The sequence below is a fragment of the Triturus cristatus genome, chromosome 10 (assembly GCF_964204655.1).
Source record: "Triturus cristatus chromosome 10, aTriCri1.1, whole genome shotgun sequence".
In the NCBI taxonomy this organism is placed as follows: Eukaryota; Metazoa; Chordata; class Amphibia; order Caudata; family Salamandridae; genus Triturus; species Triturus cristatus.
Window position 1 is genome coordinate 815,873,300 of NC_140593.1, and position 10,052 is coordinate 815,883,351.

Genomic DNA, 10,052 nt, shown 5'->3' on the forward strand with positions numbered 1-10,052 from the left:
TGGATAGCAGTGCCAAACTAGGGGAATGGTGCACCCCTTCCTCTCATGCTAACAAATACCCATCTAAATAGTCCCGATTAGTTATTTAAGTGGACAATAAATGCTGTGAAATTGCATTTTTCCAAATTATTTTGGAAAAGCAGTTGACAGTGTCCTTCGAATCAATGGGCTCGGCATGGCCAGGTTGGACTAATTTCTCCGTCTGTGCGTCTAGACGAAGGTCCTGTTTGAAATGTTCTTTTGAAACATTAAATCATGGGATCACTATACATTTTGTTGTGTTTTAGCGAGTCACATAGTGCAATCGATCTGCTTATAGATTATTCTGCCATCTTTTATAAATACTGTAAACGCATTAAAGTTACCTTTGTTATTTATTTATTTATTTATTTATTTATCATTCATATAGTGCACATGGACTGGTCGGTATGGGGCAGCAGCGGCCCGTACAGGTAAGAGCGGAAGGGTGGTGGGGCCGCGTTTGGGGGATTCGACAGACGACCAAGAGGGGAAATTAAATAAATAATTAACTTTCCCACCTCCTCGTCTGTCGATTCCCCCACCCTCACCCCCACCCACTGCTCTTACCTGAACGGGCCACGGCGGGTATGGGCGCCCTGTACATCGCAGCAATGTTAACAATATCAACATGTCAGGAATCCTTTCGAGATGAGAAGAGGCTTAGACAACATTGAAATATAACTTAACAAATAAATACTTCCTGCAGAGTCTAGCTATAACTTTATACAATTTAGTCTAGGGGTAGTCTGAAAATGTGAGCCTTGAGCTGCTGACAGGAGATTGGGAGTAGGGTCAGTGTTGTAAGGTCACGAGTTAAGAGTGAGTTCCAGGGTGTAGTCACTACACCAGAGAGGGACCTTTAGGGAGAACAGCTTTGTGACTTCTGAGACTGCCTGTGTCACCGGGGATAGTGGGTTCATATGCTAGGTAGGAAAGGATACATCCATGGAAGGCTCTATGAATTACAGAGCTGTCTGCAGTGACCAATTCATTATAGTATCACACTGTGGGCCTGGGCTCCGCCCAGAGCCGTATTTCCCTCCCACCTCTTTCTACTGGTTGTTTGGTGTAGCATTACACCTCCTAAGGAGTGCTTGATTTGCAAAGCACGAGGAATAGTTTTACCCTTCAGAAGTACTCTCATTCATTACAAATTGTGTCAGATTTACTCCTTTTTGTCACATTTGCTTTTTATACATAAAAGTGATTCTTTTTTTTTCACTTTGGCATCCATTTTTATGTGCTTTATCAGCCCTTGAGTGTGATCCTTCACTTATGATAGAGATTCCACTGGTGTGTCGTTTTACAAATTAGGACAGCGTTTAGCAAGTTGGGACAGCACTTCCTGTTCTCTAGCTATCTGCATTTGTAGTTGCCTAGGCTAATGGTGTCCCCTCTATTTGCTCTCAGGCATTTAATTGAAATATAGTGGCATGGGCACCACCCACATCTCTAGCCACATAATTCTGTGAAGATGCTGGCTCTTTCCTGTAGCCTCTCTTCCCACGTGACTGTCATCTGATGCAAGCATGGGCCATAATCTGAGATATATGATATTTAATCACAAGCATTATAATGTGTGGCATTACGCCTTTGTCAAAAAGCTTTAAGGATACGAGGTTTCATGAGTAGAATGCTCAACCTACCACAAAATCATGTTTCTAGTCATAACACTAACCTTCTTCCTTACCCTGACCTAATGTACACACTGGTCATAATTCCATCACCAACACAATTTTAGTGTGACCCTAATTTGTTGAAAAATGGTGTTGTGGCCTATATAAATTTGAATTTGTAGTCCATCTTTTGGTTTCTAGGCATGTTTTTTACTCTGAGAGAATGTTCATTTTCATTTGACATCAGGTGATTTTATTTCTGTTTTCTGCCTACAGTTTGCATGCTGCCCGTCAGCTGCCAACCACCATGGAACGCCACTGGTCACCAGAGTATGTACCGTCTCATGCAAAGATTCCTGTCCCTGAGGCCTTGCCATCCAGAATCCCACCTACTGGTCAACCGGACTGCAAGAGAAAACGCCTGCAGGATGCTCCAGAAACTCCTGGAGACATGGAGGCTGCCACCCAACTGATCGGAGACCTATCAAAGACCCTGGGAGAGTACCAAGAGGTGGATAGAAAACTCTCCGACATGACCAAGAAAGACAACCCCAGGCAGAAAGAACTAAGAGAACAGCTAGTCAAGATCCGGCGAGAGCTTCAGCATGTTCACCAGGCACTAGAGAAGTCCTCCAAGCCTCACGAGGGGCCTCTAGACCTCTCAGTGAAGAAGTCGTCGGACGTGCAGGAGAAAAGTAAACACACTAGAAAAGAGGCCTTCAGGGAACCTCTTGGAGGCAATATGAATTACCAGTGCAGAGAGCACACCACTAATCATAGACCAGAATCACCTATTGAAGACAGCGATGATGAAGATACAACTTTCTTTTCTCCAGCCGATGAAGATAGTCAAGCTATTGAGATGATGATCAGAATGAGTCGGTCTGAAAGCCTGCGTTCCACCTCTGAAATGCAATCAGGATCTGCCGTCAAGACAGAGGTCCTGCCCCCAGAGCTGCAGCACGTCATGGAGCCGTACTACAACCGCACCACAAAGTGCGAGGCCGACTCCAGCGTCCTTCTTACCACAGATGGGAGGTGCAGCCAACCTGCCCAGGGCACACAGCAGCTCCTGGCTCCCGAAGAGGGAACACGAGCTGTCAAAGCGAATCCGCATCCTGGGTCTTGCACTGGTGTCTCGGTTGCAACAGAAATCATCTGCCTCCACAGTCCCTTAACTACAGACTAATGCACTACTTCCAGATTCATCTGAACGTTAGAATTGTCTTGGCAACACCGCTCTTGAGTATTCATTCCAAGTAAAAAGGAGGTTGTGATGCTCTGTGTGGTGATTAGAAGCCAAATGCACTCAGCCACTCACATTCCACGTGCAACTCACTCTGACCCTCACAGCGGACTTCCCACCTCCTCCATGTGCCCGTATCATGCCCCATCCTGGTGAATGCACAAGATACTTGATCTAATTTGAAACTGCCTGAGCTTCTGAACCCCCACCAACATCACCATCAGCATCAGTTAATAGAGGGCATATCATCCATTGATGCTGATGCCCAGATTGAGAAGGCAACATTTCCCAAGCCTTCTCAGAGGTCAGGAGACAATTCAACTGATGGACGTGTGCGTCTCCATGAGAATGGAGATGTTTGACATTCATCAATTCACTAAAGGTCATCTCTTGTCTAGCACTTTTTGTAACTTCCTGGTCACCATCAGACCAGAATCTTGGAGTTGAAGTCCTATCATGCACGCTTGGAAGATGCAGAGGGAAGGAAGCAAGATGTTCTAAGATGCCTGCACCTGTAGTGGTCTTTGTTATAAAGAAAGAGGGGTTGTATGGGATTTTCCTCCCTTTACAGAGGGCAGAAAATATTCTGTCTGGTGGTTCTTTTGGAACTGGAGTAAGGAATGCTCTGATGTTTTAGCAGGATCCATTGCCAGTCATAATTTAGCCACGTACCGTGAAATAGTACCACCTCCTTTTGTGGACAGCGTCTCTACCCCCTCCCTACCCACATAAAAGCAGTTCTATGAATGGGCGAATGAGCAGATGACCAAATGAGTTAGTGACTAAGTCATCAGTGAGTGAATGCGCAGACTTCAAGAAGGCCAAAGAAATCATTATATTTAAATGGATGAGTGTGTGTCGAACTAGGGGTAACGCAGTAAGATCGGTGAAAAGAAACCTCAGAAGCAACTTTAGGAAATTCGACTCCACAAGGCATGGAACCACATGCTAACAGCAGTGGTGGGTACACATAAAAGAATAAAAAACAATAATGGGAAACAATAGTGCAGCAATTACAATGTAAAAATGTTAGAGGAAAGATAAGGTTGTGGGCTAAGTACAATATACATACAGTGTTGAAGCTGGTAGCGTAATTGGGCAGAGTAGATTAGAAAGAGATCCATATGATCTGCACTACAAAAACTCAAACATACCATCATCACGGCCCTATTTTTAATATTGGGGTTGGATCGAGAAATGTTGTCCGGCTTCAGAATATTATGAGCCTAACATATGTGGCAAAGCTCGCTGAGGCCATCATCACTAGGTTGCTGCCCCGTGGGGGTTCCACCACATTTCAGTCCTTTTCAGCAACGTTGTCACCACTATTGTGGGATGATTCACCTTTAATCAACACTAGGAAATAATTCCTTGCATCAAATACTAAGTCCAAGAGTGTGATCTTTTGCTACTGGACGCATTTACACCCTTAGTGTTGTTGAGCAGTTAGTGTTCCATAGCCATCTAGGTGCTTATGCCAGTGTAATAGGCACATTCTTCATTTGAGTCACATCATTGCAGTAGAATCAAACCTTTTCAAGTGAACCCAGCTACATTCTCTCTGAGTCACCCTACGTGCCTTAGCCGGAGCCCAAAGGCTCTACTCTCTACCCAAGCGTATTTTACTTGATCCCGCTGTCATGGATTATTGAATCATCTAACACAGGATTCTGCATAAATACTGATGAGACCTAGCCACAGCTACAGCTAAAGCTCTTGGAAGGTTTAGAAGACCACGAGCAAGAAGGGATCTGTTGGGAGGAATCAACTCTAGATAGACCAAAACAAACACTGCATCAATGCTTCCTAGACAGAGATGTTGCACGCTCAAGCCTTTCATGAAGTGGGCCAGCATCCATGGCCTTGCCCACAACCCCAACAGAAGGTGCATCTCCTAGGGTTAGCCTTTCATTCCGATCTGACATTCATCTCCCAGTTTAATGGAGTGTCAAGAGTGTCTTCCAACAGTTGCGCCTTATTTTGTGGGATTCTCTCAAAGATGACCTTCGCTCATCAGATCACATTAATCCGTGTGGTGACCACATTTGGAGAGGTCTACAGCAATGCCCTTTCAACTGGCTATCTCTCAAAATCATGCAAAAACCATAAAAAGACCAGAATCCCACTCCTTACGTCATCGTAAGACTACACCACCCTCACCATATCGGCCCAGCAGTAGTTACCAATTTAGTAGAGAACCCAGTTGAAAACCTTTAACATATAACATCACATCACACAACATACCGTGCCATCATCCACAAAGCACTGCATGAAAAGATTTCTTCTCTGTTAATTAACATCTTCCAGAAAAGCTGATCAGATGGCCTTCTGGAACCTGCTGAGCCTTCTGTTGATGAAACTGCAGATGTTCAGGAGAAGGGGCCCCACACTTTAGACTCTACATTTTGGAACTAACTCTCTTCTCCCCTACCCAGAGCCACATGAAGACTTCCTGAGATTTCATAGAGTTCGGAAGACCCGCCTGTCCTCGACTGCTTATGTACCATGTACTCCTTAGTGGTGAGTCCTAAGCTTGCATCAAGCCCACACCTTTCAGTACCACTAGCAAGTGCAACAGCTGCTCAAACTCTCCTCCAACCCTTCCTTTTCTTTTACTTAAGTGCTTTGAAAAGGCTGACAAGTGGCATTAGCACTTTTCACAAATGGGGAAAGAAATTAAACACTTGCCAATCCCACTCCTCACTGTGGACTCGCATGATGAGACAAGCTGTTAATGTGACTATCTAACAGTACTTGTGCCTTGTGTGACTATAATGATATCAGTTCATAGTGGGACCCCTTCCCGCTTTTCCAATAAGTTGTGCTTACACCAAGGGACTCCGAGAGAAAACAGGCCTGGACATCAAAATAAATGTGGCCCCATTAGCAATTCAGATATCTGGAAAAGTGGCCAACATTTGCAAATTGAGGCAGTTTTGAACTTCTAAAACCATGCTGTATCAGTATTTTGCAAGCTATGGGAGACTACAAGCATTTGTGCGAATGTTTGTGGTAATATCAGGGAAATCAACAGTAAAAACTGGCCCACCAGGACATAAAACAGGCCCATAAACTGACAAACAACAACCTACACAGTGGCTTGCCAGAGCAGCCCTCCTAGCACCGCCAGGTTGCCCCAGATGCCAGTCCAATCCTGCTCATACTTCTCGTCTGGGCGAAGGACTCTGCAATGATGGGGAAGATGGAGGTTTGACTCAAGAGAGGGGTCTCATTGCACTCGAAGGAAGTGAAAGGGTTTTTGGGATTTCGACATTTGAATCTTGTTAAGAAGGTGAAAGGGGAATGGGGTGGGGAACTAATTAATGCTATCTTTATATGTCATGTCATGATGCCAAATTGTTTGTAGGAAAACTATAAAAAGTTTATTTAAAAAAAAGAAGGTGAAAGGGCACTGGATGGCTCCCAAAGGCGAGTGGGTTGAGAGAAATGCATCAGGAAGCACTGAACCCCAGGCTAGGGTGACCCGACGGATTTCCCTGGACAAGCCCGGTTTTAAGAGGACTGTCCCGACACTTTTTTAAATTTCTAGGTAAATGTCCTGGTTTTTGGGACAAGGTTAGGTCATTCTTTAAAGCAGATATACACTCCATTCATAGGCACCTCATAAGACTGAAATGTTTTAAGTAATGTATCTGTTTCTGTGAGGCCTGCCACACACACATATATATATATCACACACATATATCTATATATTACCTACTGGCGGTCGCCAGTAGGTAGTTATAGTTAGGACCACGTTTCCATAGGAAAACCTCAACATTCTATTTTGAATAACTTTGGCGCCGGTCGACGAATCCTCGCGAATTTCTCAAAATAGGTGGGGCGCTACGCTCCGCTCCTACCCTGAAAGTCTCGGGGGGATTCGTCAAGCGGGGGCTGAGATAAAAGGGGGGTCCCAAAACGCGTTTTTCCCATGCATTTTTCCATAGGACCTTTAGAACGAGCTACAGCCCGAACGGCTGAACAGAATTACTAGAAATTTGGCAGAGAGGTAGTCCCTAGGTCAAGGAAGTGCCTTTTGTAGGTTTGGTGTAAATCTGTTCAGTAGATTCTGAGAAAATAGCCTTTAAATCAATATATATATCTGAGCCCGCTTACGGTACGCTTACCGTACGCTTACGGTAAGCGTACGGTGGCGTGCGCGAGCGCGATTCTGATTGGCTCTTAGATCTTAGTAAACATTCGAATCGGCCGAAACCAGGAAGCAGCGGCCGCCATTTTGTCTCTCGCACTGAGTGTTGTTTATCAAACATGATGGCCAAAAACATGTTACGGGGATGTTTTGACAACTCCCTCTCACATAGTCATGTTGAGGGAGTCCCCAAACATCCCCCAAGAGCAAAAACGGCATTATTTTTTTTTCGGCAATTTCGCGGGGTACGCTTACCGTACGCTTACCGTAAGCGTACGGTAAAAAATTATAAAAAAAAAAAAATCCACACTTTCTCCACCCCGTGTGCAAATGGTGGCCGAAGGCCACCATTTGTGCATGGCTTATCAGAGCACAGAAATTCCCAAAAAAATTTCAACAGATTACCTATCACAAGGAAGCGCATAATATGTCCTCCATGTGCGCACGGTGCGCGAAGTGCATCGTGCGTACATGGCCCATCTAGCGTAACGTGGGCACGGCACTAACTGCGTAAAGTGGGTGCGCGGTGCGCGAAGCGCACCGCGTGCTCACTGTGCGCGCACGGTGCGCGAAGCGCACCGTGCGCGCACGGAACGAACTGCGTTAAGTGGGCGCGCACGCCAAGAATGGCGTAAAGTAACTTAGCATTTAAAAAACCGTACAAATTCACTGAAAAAACCATAGGTTTCACACACGTTATAGTTAGGAATTAGCATTTAAAAAACCTTGCAAATTCACTGAAAAAACCATAGGTTTCACACATGTTATAGTTAGCGGAAATTTTACTGATAAAAAACCAATGAAATTGCCCCGTTATAGTTAGTGCTGGCAACTATAACTCACGCGACCGCAATCTTCTGCTGATGACATATGTGTCTTTATGAAAAAAAAATATTTGTAATATATGTATAGCTAAAAATGTATGGAAGAAGACATGGGCAAATAAGTGTCTAAATACAGTATTAGCATCAGCAGAGGATTGCGGTCGCGTGAGTTATAGTTGCCAGCACTAACTATAACGGGGCAATTTCATTGGTTTTTTATCAGTAAAATTTCCGCTAACTATAACATGTGTGAAACCTATGGTTTTTTCTGTGAATTTGCAAGGTTTTTTAAATGCTAATTCCTAACTATAACGTGTGTGAAACCTATGGTTTTTTCAGTGAATATATATATATACATACATACATACATACATATACATATGTGTGTGTGTATATATATATATATATATATATAGCGTGTGTATATAGCATGTGGGTATGTCCGTATATATATATACACACACACATACAAACACACATACATTTCCAAGCGTAGTGTGTGTGCACATGTGCACACATTTACAAAGCTATGCAAATAACGGGACAGGCCAGAGGTAGAAGTTCGACTAAAGGCTTTAGTCCTGCTCTTATGCCTGGCCTGGCCCAGTTTTTGCTTCTCAAAATCTGGTCACCCTACCCGAGGCACAGTCTACATGACATGCAGGAGGCGCCACCGCTGCCCCAGCTGAGGAGTAAACACTCTAAGTGGTGGCGCGGCCTACGCAGCGTGTCTGGCCCTCAGGACATGCGCAGGAGCACTCAGAACGTATTAGTCTCACTGTCACCGGACCTCACCGCGGCCCGCTCAACCCCAGCTCTGGGCACACCTAATTGGCTGTGACTAACCGCTGTCCTTAACAGGGGACAGGAGGCCTCAGGCCTGACGCGGCCATGCGGACCGTCTCTCCGGGTCTTGCAAAAGGACACATTTCTGAACAAAATGTGAAAGTTCAGGTTGGAGGAGTTGGACCTCGGCAGCTTTTTTTTCGTGTATATGTTCAGTAGTTGGAAGTGCAGGAAATGTACCTTATCGCCCTTCAGTGCTTTATGAGGGTACGGTCTGAACGGCGCACCTCAAAATGGCCCTCTATATGAGAACAAAAACTTGAAATAGGCTAAACAAAAGTATCTAGGGTTTGGGGAACAACAAGCCGGGATGGTCCAGATGTTTTGAACTTGCAGGGCTGTGTGTCCGAAAGCTGTGATGCAAGCAGAATTTGATTATCCTATCTAAAAGCAGCATTTAGTTTATAAAAAAATAAGTGCAGGGGGTCAAAGATCTTCTTAGGAGCCTGCCAAGGCACTTCTAAATGGCGAGGTTGCTTGATTCCAAAGCTGCCTAGTCTTAACTCCATGTCAAGCTTCTTTCTTCCTCCACCCCTACCTTTTCCATTTATCTCACCTATGCATGCTATTTTGTACCTGTATTTTCCCTTTGAGTCTGCTTGCCTGCATTTCTTCTTGGTTCTCTCTTTCCTGCCTTCCTTTCAGTGCCCTCTTAAGAATTTATTGGTCCCTGGGCAAGGCACATTTTGGAGCCCACTGTTAGTAACAACTTTGAGTTTCATTATTCATTTTGTGTTTAATGAAGCCTGCATAATGCCAAACAAACATTCAGAAACAGAATTCACACAAAAACAGTTGAAATATGTCTTTCTAGGGTTCCCAAAAATCCTTAAAGGTGCCACTGGGCAAAAAGTGGCAGACTCAGAGGTAGGCTGATGGGAGAGAGGTTGAGGTATGGAAATAAACTGAGGTGAGCTAAAGAAGGGAAAATATACTTTCATAGGGAGCCCCTTGGAAGGTGGGGGCCCTGGGTAGTTGCCCACTTTGCACGGGCCTTAAAACATTGCTGCATCCGCTATTCCTCTGGGTCAAAGTCTGATAATGAAAAATATGCCCAGATTCAAAATTGAGTGCCAATGCCCACCACCTGCAACCACCACCACAAATCATACACTATCCAAAAGGCACAGTACCTACAACAGTAGTGGGCTTAGTTACAAGTCTCTTGCACCACTGGTTTGTCACTTTTAATATGGGAAAAGTGACGTTCTGGCAGTGCATGGGGCTTGTACATAAGACCCTGGGTGTCTTAGATGTTGGGTACATAGAGGGCAGGGAGAAATAGTAGCTTGATGCTTGTAAGGATAGGTGGCGTAAAGAATTGTTGCTTTGTGGACGGTGTGTGC

General features: G+C 44.6%; 1 protein-coding gene across 1 annotated transcript in view; it reads left to right on the forward strand.

Moving 5' to 3' along the window:
• The window catches only part of PRR35 (proline rich 35), a 138,989-nt gene extending 132,146 nt beyond the window's left edge, over positions 1–6,843 (forward strand). Inside the window, exon 3 of the mRNA XM_085630162.1 lies at positions 1,914–6,843. Within this exon, the coding sequence (XP_085486288.1) occupies positions 1,914–2,826 (913 nt within the window). The 3' untranslated portion in view covers positions 2,827–6,843. The remainder of the gene's footprint in view (positions 1–1,913) is intronic.
• The last annotated feature ends 3,209 nt before the right edge of the window (positions 6,844–10,052 follow it).